The sequence below is a fragment of the Andrographis paniculata genome, unplaced genomic scaffold, assembly GCF_009805555.1.
Source record: "Andrographis paniculata isolate CXL003 unplaced genomic scaffold, ASM980555v1 Contig46END, whole genome shotgun sequence".
Classification (NCBI taxonomy): domain Eukaryota; kingdom Viridiplantae; phylum Streptophyta; class Magnoliopsida; order Lamiales; family Acanthaceae; genus Andrographis; species Andrographis paniculata.
This window is the reverse complement of record NW_026137580.1, coordinates 2897375-2912219: the sequence shown is the minus strand read 5'-3', so window position 1 is coordinate 2912219 and position 14845 is coordinate 2897375. Positions and strand designations below refer to the sequence as shown.

The window sequence follows — 14845 nt, the reverse complement described above, 5'->3', positions numbered from 1 at the left end:
AAATTACAGGACAAATTATGTAAAAACTGAGTATATTAGGGTGTGTTTGTTTGAAGGATTTATTTGGATTTTCACTATTCATCCTATTTTTTTCTCCCAAAAAACATCCAATCGAACACTTATTTTTTATATTATACTAAAAATTAATTTTACATTCAAAACATCACATCAACACCTATTTATATCACATCATACAACTATTCAAATTCAAAATTTTTACTATTTAAATCCCAACTCATCGAAACACTCAAACAAACACACAAAATACAAATTGAGGCCTCCTTATGATTGGGTTCTGGGGTCTGAAAGGGTGCCCATATTTGCCGGCCCTGCTATGGATAATATATATTACGTGTCGATCTTGCATTTGCTGTTCGTCTCTCAATTCCCTTAATGCGATTACGGAAGGTTTTAAGTTGAGGGGATAGCGATTCAAAGGTCCAAGGCGAATCAATGGCTGCAGCAGCTTCGATTTCCCTTTCTTCATCACTCTGCTGTCACTGCTCCACCATCTGCCGTATGGTTATACTGATGCTCTTTATCGATCGAATGCTTCATTCTCTGTTACTATTTAACTGATTGCGCGCGTTTATTAGATGTTCGTGCTTCTACTCGATCGAAAAATGCATACGCTGCTCGAGGATTAGCAACGGTCTTTGAAACCGGTTCTCCTCTATGTAAGCGCTATCTGTTAGTGACTTTGAAGGTGAAGACAAATTCGAAAAATCTCGTTCCAAAATGCGAAATGATCCAACAATTGGACTTTTTAAAACTTAGATTTCGTAGCATGTTATCATTATTCAAGTTCTTTTTGGAAAACTAACGATGTTAGAAAGAAGGATACTGATTTGCCTGTTCTCTGAAAAACGAAACTACTCTGCAAATTTTTCTACCCGAAGCTTTGAACCTTTTAAGACAGACACTCTAATGTGATGTGATGGATGGATTCTAATGTAGTTCCTAAGTTTCAGCGATTCAGAAATCCTTTTGGCGGAGGAGCAATTGCACTAACACTAGCACTGCAAGCAAATCGAAAGCAGTCTCAATAAGATGCGAGCAGAGCAGCAAGGAAAGCGGCAGCAACAACAGTGGATTCGATGTTTGGGTTGGGCGAGTGGCTATGGTGAGTTTTGGTGTTGCTATCAGTGTTGAAATTGCGACTGGCAAAGGACTCCTAGAGGTACGCATTCCTGCCTGTCTGCCTACACTATGTGTTCATATGATACTCCAATCTTATTCTCACATTCCAGAATCATTCATGCCTCAGTTTGCCTGTTCATTATATCACAATCTCAATCTACTTATAATTAAGAGTTAACCAGGCTTCCAAATTAGAAACTTATTGTTACCAAACCTTCTACTGCCTTTCAGCAAAAGTTATTATTTTAGTATTGAAGTCTTAGGCAATATCCCAAATTTCACAATCCTGTAGAAATTTCCCAAACATCCGATACGATCACCAATACACAAATTAACACATAGCTTAGCTCTGATATATGGTGATGCCTACATCAGCTTAACATATGTAACAATGGGAGACAAGTGTGCAATGGTTTGTATTGGATATTTTAATAAATATATATATTTTTTTAATTATTTAAATTGAATGCTATAACAAAATGAAAAATTTGATAAGTTGAAAGCATAATTTGAGTTTTTAGTTGACAAATGATATAGAGAACCAAAAGAAGCATGTATGGTTTGATACACTGATGAACATTGTTTTCCCTCTTACTTATAAGGCTAAAGGGCTATTCCACTTAATATGAATTTGGTTTTAAGGTAGAATTTCGAATTTCTTCTTAATATGGTATCAAAGTCATGATGCCCTTATTGAGTATTGATCTATCACCTTGAGGGGCAAGTGTTGAATATTTTATTTTTCCATGTACGAAAAATGTGGAAGCTCTAAACGACTACTCCACTTAATACCAATTGGATTGCATATTGACTATTTGTAGTATACTTCAATGGGAATCTCAATTAACACATGCACCCTTGTATAGAAGCATAGAGAAAGAAAACAACAAAGAAGTCATATTTCCATCAATTCATATTTACTTCAATTTTGCTCAAATGTGTTTTGAATAATCTCTTCTTGGCTTGTGTTACAGAATTTTGGATTCACCACACCTTTGCCAACTGTGGCCTTGGCAGCAACCACCTTAGCAGGAGTTTTGGTTGCTGTCTTCATCTTCCAATCTGCATCAAAAACCTGAAATTTTCTATTCTCATTAATATTTTTTTTCATCCCTTGTATAACAACATTAGCAAAAAATTATCACCAGTCTACTATTATTTTGTGTTATCCATACTAAAAAAGAAAAAGAAAACAAAATGAATGAAGTAATGATAGTGGTTGTTTGGCTTAATGGAACTATAACCATTCTCTCCTATATTGGGATGATAGTAGAAGTTTTTCATTAATTTGAATATTTATTTGTTCGAACAAATATGAACAAGCAGATTGAGCATTGAGCAAATTCCAAAAATCAAACAAGAAGAAGAAGACAGATGTAAGATAATTCATCTAGAAATATATATATATATATTGTTGGAACGAGCAGCGCAAGATAGAACCCAAGAAGAGACCCTTTTTATGTTATTTCATCATAATAAAACAAATGCCTAAATAGACAGTACATTACGAGTAAGAAAAGAAAATTGAGCCGAGGAGATAGGAGAAGCAATAATAGCTTGATTCTTTCTATTACCACTTTATTTGACTATTCAATTGATGTTTCCTAGTTTTATGGAACGTGTATTCAACCCTTTGAATCATTCTCAACATGCCCCTTTGATTCAAAGGTGGTGATGAATAGGCGAACAAGTCTGCTAACTGGTCATCAGATTTGCAGAATTTCACCATAAGTTCTCCTTTTGCAATGAGCTCTCAGATTTAGTGGTGCTTGATCTCCATGTGTTTTGTTCTCCCATGCATAACTGGATTCTTTGCAATAGCCAATGCAGGCATATTATTACAGAACATAATTGTAGCTTGTGACCGAGTCTGGCCTAAATGATTAAGGAGCTTTCTTAACCACACTGCTTGACACCCGGCTGCTGTTATTGCCACATATTCAGCTTCGGTTGATGACAATGCCACCGTAGGTTGTTTCTTTGAAGTCCAAGAGATTGGTCCTGAGCCAAGGACAAAGCAATTTCCAGTAGTGCTTCTTCGGTCGTCTTGTGCTCCCGCTCAATCACTGTCAGAGTAGCCTATTAGCTCTAAGTCCGTTTTTTTTTTTTTTTCAGCCATATACCAGATACCAAGATTTTTTGTTCCAGCTATATATCTAAGAACTTTTTTGCCGCTCCAAAGTGCTGTTTTGTTGGATTGTGCATGAACCTTGATATCAACCGCATTGCAAAAGCCAGGTCAGGTTTGTTGTGAGTGAGATACATGAGCTTTCCCACGACGCTTCTGAATTTTCTTGCTTATGCCATTCCCGTACCTCATTAGCTGTTAGTTTTTCATTTGCATTCATTGGAGTTTCTGCCATGTTGCACCCCGGCATACCAAACTCTTGCAGAAGTTCATTTGCATACTTCTATTGTGAGAGAAATATGTCATCCTTAGTATGAATAATCTCCAACTCAAGAAAGTAATGGAGCTGTCCCAAATCTGTCATCTCAAACATATGCATCACAGAACATTTGAAATCATTAATCAGCTGCATCGACGAAAATGTATAGATCATGTCATCTACATATAAGCTGACCAACATCACATTGGTTGTACCTCATTTCTTTATGTACAAGGTTGGTTCATTTTGGCTTTTCTGGAACCCATTTTGATGGAAGAATCCTTCAATCTTGTTGTACCAAGCCCTTCAACCGATATACTTTATTTTCTTTTTCAGGAATCAAAAACCCATCTGATTGCTAAATATACACCTCATTATGGAGTTCTCAATTTAAAAATGCAGACTTGACATCAAATTGAAATATTTCGCATTGAAACATGGCTTCTACAACAAGGAGTAATCTGACAGTTTCAATACGTGCCATCAGTGAGAATGTTTCACTATAGTCGACTCTAAATTCCTGCACGTAGCCTCGCACCACTAATCTCGCTTTATACTTCTGTATGCTTCCATCTGAGTGATATTTGGTCTTGAATGTCCATTTAAGACTGATGGTCTTCTTTCTTTCTGGTAGTTCGGACAGTTCTCATGTTCCATTCTTTTATATCGCTAATAGTTCCTCTTTCATAGCCTTTTTCCATACATCACTTTTCATAGCAGCTTTTATGCATTTGGGTTCTTCTGTAAACATTGCAAATGTGCAGTAATCAACAATATATTATCCTCGCCAAAGTCATCACCATCGTCAATTTGAAATCGACATTTAGGGATTAAGCCCCGAGCACTCCTGCGTAGTTGTTGTTGAGGAGCTTTTTCAGCACTTGGAGATTTTTCACCATTTTGACCATCATCCTTTTGTGGAGTTGGAGCAGTAGGGTCAGACCTTGTCATACCATGATTTACTTCATCATTGCCCTCCTCATAGGAGATTGTGCTCGGCATAGGAGTTCCTGTTGCACCAATTCCTTCTAAGGTCTGTTTTTCATTAAACTGGACAACCCGACTTATCACTATCTGCCTTTTTTCTGGATCAAATAATCTGTACGCCTTTGAGTTTGAGCAATAACCAACAAGAATATATTTCTTTGTTTTTGCCTCAAGTTTGTGGCGGTTGGAAGTTACCATAGCGTAACATAAAAACCCAAAAATTCGAAGATGATTGACAGAGGGTTTGAATTCATACCAGGCTTCAAAAGGGATCTTGTTCCATACTACTTTTGTATGGGAGCTATTGATCAAGTAGACTGCAGTAGCAACAGCTTCCGCCCAAAATTCTGTTGGCAACATTTTTGTGTTAAGCATGCAACGTGCCATTTCCACTATAGTTCTGTTTTTACGCTCTTCTATGCCATTTTGCTCTAGGTTGTACGGAGATGTAAGTTCCCTTTTGATTCCATGTGTTTCATAGAACTTAGTGAATTCTATGTTACAAAATTCTTCTCCTCGATCCGTCCTTAGCACCTCAACCTTATGGTTGCTTTGATTTTATGTTAGATCTTTGAACCTTTTGAAGCATTCAAATGCCCCAGACTTGCAAGGGAGGAAATATACCCAACACATCCTTGTTAAGTCATTAGTATACAGTATGAAATACTTACTACCAGTATGCAATTTTGTATGTATTGGACCGCAAACATCAACATGGACTAGTGCAAGCTTCTTTTCTGCTCTTTTTTATTTTCCAATGGGAAAGGGTCGTTCGGCCTGCTTCCCTAGCGCACATCCATGACATACATAGGACAACTCCTTGATAGTGGGAAGACCTTTCACCATTCCTTTATTAGCACGTAATTGGAGTCCTTTAATATTGAGATGGCCATACCGTTGATGCCATATATCAGGATCGTCAACTTTGCTGAACATTCCATAAACTGCAGCATGTGAAAAGCTTACAGGGAACATCTTTCCACTCATTTTGGCCTCCAGTAGCATCTCACTTGTTTTTCTCTTAACAACACATGTGCTTTTCTCAAACACCACCATAGAGTATCCAGAGTCAACCAATTGTCCTACACTTATCAAGTTATTGGCCAAACCTGTTGCGTAATGAACATTCTGAATGAGTTTTGTTTGGCCACCAATATTAATCGCCACGGTTTATTTTCCTTCAATATAAATATGTTTGTCATCTCCTAACTTGACCCCGTGACTTGCGTGTTTCATCTAATTCTTTGAACTTTCTCTTATCTCATGTCAAGTGATTGGAGCATGCACTGTCAAGATACCAAATTTCATTAGAGAGAGTTTGGGAACCTACATCCATCATAAATAAGTAATCTTCTTCTTCTGTATATTGGGCTTGCTTCTTTTTACTCCAGCAATCGCTTTCTTTGTGTTCATATTTTTTGCAGTATGTGCATTGTTCTCTACTTTAACAATCATTTTCTTTATGTCCATGTTTTTTTGCAGTATGTGTATTGCATCATGCTCATTCTCCCACGTCCTTTTCCTCGAGAGGTAACTTTACCTCTGCCGCGACTTTAGTTGATTCATGTTTGCTCTCCTTGCACTTAGAAGGCTTGCGTTTCTTCTGTGTCTACTATTATATTGATTTTGACCTCGTGAGTTTGCAGGGACCCCATGAGTTCATCAACTGTGTAGGTGGAGAGATCTTTGGACTCTTCTATGGCTATAACTACATAGTCAAATTTGGGAGGTAAACTCTTAAGTTCTTTGCAACAACGGTGGTGTCCTCCATTACTTCACTGTATACCCTCATTTGACTAACAATAGATTAAATTCGAGCAAGGTAGTCCTGTACCATCTCGTTGTGCTTTATAGTTGCTGTCTCAAAATCTCTTCTAAGGTATTGCAATTTTACTGTGATTACCTTTACCGATCCTTGATATTCAGTTTTGAGAGTGTCCTAAGCCTCCTTTGCAGAGGTGACTGTTGCAATTCTTGAGAAGATAGTTTGATCCACAACTTGTTGGATAAAGAACAGGGTCCTTGCATCCTTCTTGAAGATCTCCTTGTCATCTTTGCTAGCAGCTGGAATTCCGTTTTCAACAAGCTCCCACAAGTCTTAAGACCTAAACAACATTTCATCTTAATGCTCCAATGTTCATATATATCACCTTTAAAGATGTGGATCTAAGGTTGTGATGGATTTATTGATGATATTTTATTGTTTGCGATTGTTCAGAAGCTTGGGTTTCAACCTAGCTCTGATACTATGCAATATGTATAAATGGTACATATGAATATTACTTCTATTAAAGAAATTAAAAGTCATCATGGAAAGAGGAAATGTCGACTTTGTTCAATGTAAGCTGAAGAGTAAGGTGCTGCAATGTAATAATTACACTACAGCTCTTTACATCATATATGATGATGAATAAAAGAAATTGTAATGTAATAATTACTTTGAATATATTTATTCTAAATATATATATATATATATATCAAAACAATTAACACAAATCTATATTATTATAAAATATATACTAATCTATAAGACATGCATGCAATATAGATTGATAAAATAAGATATACTACTAATTCCCAAAAATAGTATACTCCCTCCGTCCAGATAGGTATACATATTTCTATTTTGGGACGTCCAATTACAAAGTAAATATTTTATTAATTATTCTACTTTTTTTCACAAATACTCTTACTTTACATCACATCGTTACTTTTACAAAAAAAAAAATCATTACACTACTTTTAACCACTTACTATAATTAAAATACTATTATTTCTTAAACACCGCGCCAAAAGTAAATGTATACATTATAAGTGGACGGAAGGAGTACTATATACTATGAATTTATAATATATAAATCACCTATGTACGTACAATTATATATTCTTAAAAAAAAATAACATATGTAAATTAATACTCCATCCGTAACAAACACTCTGCAACATTTATTTTTTGGTATGTCCCAAACACCCTGCAACATTTTCAAAATAGGAAATATTATATATTTAATCTCTACCCCACATTTTATCCACTCACATTATCCAAATAAAAAAATAAAATATATATTTCTCTCTTCATCACATCACCTAATTTCTAAATTATCCTACTTAATACTATCCACCTAAAAACCCGTGCCAAAAGTAAATATTGCACCTTGGGACGGAGGGAGTACATTATTTGTATATATAAGACAAGATTATATATATGATATAATAAAACAACACAAAATATAATAAATAATCAAATTTATTATATAAATATTTAAATATGTTAATAAAAATATTATCCTAGATAATATGGGCCTAGATACGAAAATTTAGGTAAAATATAATTAATAAATAATTACGAAGTATATTAATAAAAATAATTATTATATATTAAAAATAATTATAGATTAAAATTAAAATAACTAAATAGTTTAATTAAGACTAAAAAAATTTTAAAATATAATTAAAGTTTATAATCAATTTTCTAAAAAAACAAAAGAACAAATTATGTGGAACAAAACAAAAATAAAAAATAGAGACAAATTATATGAGATTGAAGAAGTAAAAATTAATTGTTTGTATACAATATTACTATATTATACCTCATAGCCAATAAAAAATATAAATAAAAGAAATACATAACTTTTACAAAATGTAATGACTAATCAAATGTAATGATCAATAAAAAAAAAAAAATAATAATAAAAAATCAAGACTCTTCAAAATTCATGCTTTACATATATGTCCTCTCTCCGTTTCATATCTATCTTATCATTTATTTTTTGTATAAAATTTTAGAAATATTAGTATTATATTTGAAATTTAGTAGAAATAAAAATAAAAATACTAAATTAATATGATAAAAAGTAATAATATTTGTTCAATATATTATAAATTAAAAGACTATTTGTAAAGTTTACAATTATATAAAAAATAAATAAATACTTTGTTATGAACAATAATGAATAGATTGTCAAGGAAGAAATAAGAGTATATAAAATGATATATGTAATATAAAAAATAAGTTTCTTATATTGAATATTGATATGTTAAAGAATAAAATATATATTAAAAATCGTGGAAATAGAAAGTGTGTTGGACAAAAATCCCCACCAACAAACACACCCATGGCATTTCCAGCGCGCGTCCACGTTCAATGTACCTAAAACGCAACGAATCCGATCCCGGCCATGTTTTTACTTTTCACAGTCAATGAATGGTATAGCCACATACACACTGGATACACTCCATCGTTTCGCTTCGCTTCTTCGCAGCACGCTCGATCACTACTTTAATAGCTGCTGATACACCGCCATCATGGCTTCCGAAGCCTTCCGGCCGCTTGACGATAGGTCCTTGGTGGAGTACTTGAAGTCGACGCCTTCGCTTGCGGAGAAGCTTGGCAACCAGTTCGATAAGCTGGAGATCAAAGAAGTAGGCGACGGGAATCTCAATTTCGTCTACATCGTCGTTAGCCCCTCGGGTTCTCTCGTCATTAAACAGGTCAATATTAGATTTCCTCTTTCAATTAGGGCTTGTCTTTTCGCTCTTCTGTTTCCACTTTTTTTTTTATATGCGTTTAATTGAGTGCTTGCGAGACCGATTTATCTCTTCATTTGATCAATCTCTACCCTTTTGATGTTACTTGTTTACTACCACATTCAAGATTCCGATTACCAGAAGCTGATGTAATGATTTCTAAATTTCAATAATTTGAAACATGCAGCTATAATTTTAATCAACCACTTTTCTTTGGAAAGTAGTGGTGACCACTGAACACTCATCGAAGCGACTTTAATATATATTCTGTTCTAGCTTTCCTAGTTTATGCTGATGTACAGATCAATTGCCGAATACCATAGTTCGTAAGGCCTTTTCCAGTGTTAGGGATGGAGATTTTATATTTGCATAATACTTGAAGCTTTAAATGCTTTGAATTCTTATTTCAATAATGTTCACTTGTATCACTGCCTGAAAATTAGCACATTCAGTTCATTAACATGAAGCAGGAAATATGCAATGCCCAGCATCTATTAATTGCTATTTTAAGTAGGCCTGTTTTTTCAACTTTAATAGATGAGTTGCCATGTGCCACCTCACTAAAAGTTGACTTAAGATTTCCCCATGTTGCTCTTTCTGTACTACATCAATGACTATGTAAGTATATAATTATTTCTTATTTTGTTGTGACCTCAACAGGCTATTCCATACATTCGTTGCATAGGAGAATCATGGCCGATGACAAAAGAGCGTGCTTATTTTGAATCATCAACTTTGCAAGAGCATGGTCGTTGGTGTCCGGAACAAGTTCCAGAGGTTTACCATTTCGACAGGGCTATGTGCTTGATTGGAATGCGATATATTGAGCCGCCTCATATTATTTTAAGAAAAGGATTGATTGCTGGGATTGAATATCCATTACTTGCTGAACATATATCAGAATATTTAGCAAAGACACTGTTCCACACTTCCCTACTTTATCTGACCACTACAGATCATAAAAGTTCAGGTAAATAACTCCCCTCTGTGTTGCCATGCCATTCATTTATTCCATATAAATAAATAAATAAAAGAAATAGAAAAACATTTTATTTCTGCAATCATGATCTAAAATTTCTCTCGAGATATCATTTTGGATGGTACAGTCAGATAGCTGTAACTGTGATGCATAAAGCATTATGATAGACTCGCAACCAAGAACTTTTAATTCTGATCATGGGTATATAAAGTGCATATCTCAGGGGAAAACTTGCATGTTCATTTCAAATTGATGCTGTTCCATTCCTTTTCATGTACATTCACAGTAATCTTAGAGGGTGTATCTTATTATTTTCAGTTGCTAAATATTGTGGAAATGTGGAGATGTGCAGACTTACCGAACAAGTTGTCTTTTCGGACCCATACAAACTATCTGAATATAATCATTGGACAAGTCCTTACCTTGATGGTGACGCTGAGGCGATTCGTGGCGACGATATTTTGAAGCTCGAAGTTGCTGAACTAAAATCCAAGTGATTGACCTTAATATTGCCTATTTTCTCATCTATATTATGGTATGGAGTCCTTTACTGTAGCTGTTGACTTGTTTTCAATTCAGATTCTGTGAGAGAGCCCAAGCTCTTATACATGGCGATCTCCACACTGGTTCTGTCATGGTTACGACTGGTTCAACTCAAGTGATAGATCCTGAATTTGGTTTCTATGGCCCCATGGGATTTGATGTTGGAGCTTTTGTTGGTAACCTGATTTTAGCTTATTATTCACAAGATGGACATGCTGACCAGGGGTCTTCTGATCGAAGAGTATGCGTTATCCATGCATTTATCTGCACTCCAATTTTTGTTTATAGATTAAGCTCTACCGTGTTTTTAATTTTACGTTTTTTTATCTTTTGTAATGTTCATTTTTTCAGTATCTATTCACCGTGGTGATTTCAAACAATGTGAACCTGGCTTAGCTATGAAGACCCTTTCTCTTCTTCCATTCATCATTTTACCTTTTAAATTTCATTCTCTCTCTCTCACACCACAACATTTAACCCCTTGGATGATATTGGCAATCTTTGTTTTTATTGGTTTTGTATATAGTCTCCCTTAACATCCACATGCTTTCCTTTCAAGGTATGTGTAATAAGACATTTATAATTAGGATATGTATACATACATTTATATCAGTGTATCTTATACATCGTTTACAAATGCTTCTATGTTCCCTAGCTACATATCAATTAGAACATAAAATACTGTGTAGATATGTTTTATGTATTGATAGATTTATTTGTATTATTAATGATTTAAAATTGTCCAAAGAAAAGTTGTTTCAATTTTAAAAAATCAAGAATTTGAAAGCATACGAAGGTGCTCCCTATTTCTGATTGCATTATTTTAACAATTAGAAGCTGAAGTAGAGTTTGTATACATTCTCTAATCATTTACTTTATAGTGAAAGATCATAAGTCTTTTTCTGAAGATGCTGCAAACAATAACTTATTCTATCCATCACTTTCGTTTCATACTTCTGTAATATGATTTGGTACTTTGAGACTTTGTTTTGTCAAATATTACACAATCAATTTATTTTGGAAACATGTTTGTCAACTCAGTTGTATTTTAATTCTATTGCAGCAATATAAGGAGTGGATTCTGACGTCGATATCAGATACTTGGAACTTGTTCTACCGAAAGTTTACAGATATCTGGGATAAAAATGATGGTCACGGTGAGGCTTATCTTTCAGATATATACAATAATCCTGAGCTCCAGTCCTTGATAAAACAAAAATACATGGAGGAACTTTTTCATGACAGCCTGGGATTTGGTGCTGCCAAAATGATAAGGTTAGATTGCTGCTATCTGATTTTATACTGCTGTTTTCTTTCTGATACAAGTACGTTTTAAATTATAGTTTCCTTGGAATAGGATACAGAATTTTGAACACCGGTACCCTTTGTACAATTTTAAAGTAAAGTGCTTCTTTTAAATTTGAGTGCTAGAACCTAAATTAATGGTTTAGAATTCACCTTAAATTAGGTCCAATTTGTATCATTTAAGATTCGACAACTATTTTGCACATCAAACTCTCATGAAAATTGGCCATAAAGAAAATCCTAGTAATTGTCATCATCCATTTATATTATGCAGGTCAAGAATGTTGTGGGACTTGAAATGATGTCAATTGAATTCAAATTGAATTTTAGTGTCAATCACTAGAAAGAAAAGTAATGAAATCATAGGACTAAAATTGGAACTAGCTTTCCCGTGAAACAGAAAACTAAATGCTATTTTCATATTCCTCCTTGTTGCTGCAATGTGATGTAATTCCAGATTTTTTAGTTGCTCTGGTGTGCTATATATTGATGGGCAAGTTATTGTACAATATCAGAGGAGAGTATATCAATAATGGCTTGTTCAAGATCGATGCTTGCATATAACAACAAATGTGATCAGAGTCCCATTGATTTTACAGGAGAATTGTTGGGGTGGCACATGTAGAAGATTTTGAATCAATCAAAGAAGCGAGCAAGCGTGCAGAGTGCGAGCGCAAAGCTCTCAACTTTGCCAAAGCTCTTCTAAAGGCCAGAAGAAGCTTCCACTGCATAAGTGAAGTTGTTTCTGCAATCAGGCAACATGATTCGTCATGATAAGTCCTCTATCCTGTTGCATCTATCTGTCTATCTATCTTTGGATTTTCTTAGCTGCACGTGATGGGAAGGTGAACGTATATGTATGTTTCACTACTGTTTCTAGTGTTGTGGAATTTGAAGTTGTTCTTGTGGTTGTGCGCAGGCAGTTAGTTAGGTACCGATGAGGTTGATTTTCTTTGCTTGTTATGAAAGTGAACACAAGTTAGTTTATTTAATAGTCCTCCCGTCAATTGCAAAGCCGTTAGATAGCGATAGCCTATGGTAAATAACAACTCTTTTCTCGTTTTAGAATGTGTTTTCTATTAGATCGAGGATATATATATATATATGTAAATTTTCATTTCCTTTTCCGTTAACTTCAATATGAAACAAGATTGCAAAAACTTCAACCTTTTCAACTTATCCATCAATTTACTGATATATATATATATATATATATCTAGGTATGCTATTCTTTTACTTCAAATTTGGGAAATAGTGTTTAAAGGTAATGATTAACTATATATGTTCCAATAAATCAATATTTCAATAAAATTATTAGATTCTAAATATTAATATTGCATTGTAATTGAGTTGAGTCCATCTATCTAACTTTGGGATCTTAATTAATTTACCGATTGTTGAACCATTTAAGTTGCTTATCTCATCTCCTCTCATGTATCTTCTCATCTAATGCTCTCAATTATATATATTTCACCACTTTTACTCTTGTGACTGTTCCATAATACATATACTTGTCTTTCATTTAACAATTAACATATGTACTTGCTTTCATACTAAATATCCAACTTGTATTTACATTGCGTTTCCAATCAGGCTACTTAATTGTTGAATATTCTAGGGCTTGTCCCTATATCTCTATTTATGTTTTTCTTTTTATTCTTGTACTTGATGTTTTTTAGTTTTGATTGTTCTTTTCTAGTTCTAGCTAGTATTGGGTTAAAGGGATTCTTACTTAAGAGTGTTGGCATTCAATGTCTTAAATGTTTTCCATTCATCAACCTAAGCATATTATAGCATTTGCTGCTTCAATCTCTTGTTTTTCTGTTGGCTCAATATATATATGAGTATGAGCCAAACACTTTAATTTGCTTATCATTATATATTTGTTTCCGTTTTACATTTCTTCCCCATTTTAGTTAGCATTGCTTGGATCTGCAGCTCCCTATTTTTCCATTTTTTTTTGTTTCTTTCTCGCCTTCACCTATTTGTCAGAAATATCATTTTGTTGTACGCTCTCCTCCCTCCTGCTCGGTGCATTGAATTGCATCGAATTGTGCCAATTGGTAAGCCAGCCTTGAGAAATTGATTGCAAAAATTGTTGTTCAATTTAATGATATACTTGTGCATAGTATAGCTTAATTTAGTATAGATCATGTACACCACCTAAAATATGTTCTTAGTGCTTTCTTTATAGAAAGAAAAATTATGGCTTAAGGGATGGTATGGTGGTGTGGGGTGAACTCGTAACCGTGAGATCATGGGTTCAAATCTCAATGATTCGTCTAGTATGACTTGTCTTGCCGGACCTAATTTATAGATTATTGGGTTCGGCCGAAGATTTACCCTAAAAAAAGCATCACAAAAGCAACAAGTTTCTACAAAGAGATTCAATATGATCAAAGGAGCATTATTAACTTGAACATCAAAGATCCAATAGTGGAAGTTTATATTTTTATACTTGGGTTGTTATGGCATAAAATCCTTAATGAACTTTGGATATTGTGACTTCATTCTCAAATATTCATATTAGATTCCTCATTTTCAGGCAATGTCACTAAGTTAAGTGGGGTAGCTGAATTAAATCATAAATATGTTATTACTGACCAAAGGAATCACAAAAAAATCAAATCGATATCAGAGTAGGAATCAAGGTTGGATGAACACGACCTTGAAGATACTTAGAGATACAGAGGTATGTATAAAATATTTGGAGGAAATGGCTCAAGAACCCCAAGAAGTCTATTTGTTTTTGGGTTCATAAGTCAATTTTTGGACAAGAAACATATCAAATTGCCGAATGCCATAAAAGTTTAGGTAAAGTCCTAATGGAAGGTCACGGTTGAGGAGGATTAAACATTTGTAATGTAATGTAATGGCAATGGGGTTACAAGAGTTATAAGAAGAATGTTATGAAGGACTTTCAACAAGTTTAAATAAAAGAGTCACATAAAGGAATTAATGAAGTCTTTACTAATTA

General features: G+C 34.1%; 2 protein-coding genes across 2 annotated transcripts; both read left to right on the top strand.

Moving 5' to 3' along the window:
- The first annotated feature begins 353 nt into the window (after positions 1 to 353).
- On the top strand, positions 354 to 2396 carry LOC127252670 (stress enhanced protein 1, chloroplastic-like). The gene is made up of 4 exons (XM_051276949.1): positions 354 to 517; positions 597 to 677; positions 972 to 1180; positions 2115 to 2396. The coding sequence occupies exons 1-4, from the start codon at positions 454 to 456 to the stop codon at positions 2217 to 2219; spliced, it is 459 nt and encodes a 152-aa protein (XP_051132906.1). The 5' UTR covers positions 354 to 453; the 3' UTR covers positions 2220 to 2396.
- Positions 2397 to 8639: 6243 nt separating this feature from the next.
- On the top strand, positions 8640 to 12985 carry LOC127252660 (methylthioribose kinase-like). The gene is made up of 6 exons (XM_051276941.1): positions 8640 to 9005; positions 9702 to 10011; positions 10339 to 10513; positions 10600 to 10804; positions 11627 to 11838; positions 12468 to 12985. The coding sequence occupies exons 1-6, from the start codon at positions 8820 to 8822 to the stop codon at positions 12640 to 12642; spliced, it is 1263 nt and encodes a 420-aa protein (XP_051132898.1). The 5' UTR covers positions 8640 to 8819; the 3' UTR covers positions 12643 to 12985.
- The last annotated feature ends 1860 nt before the right edge of the window (positions 12986 to 14845 follow it).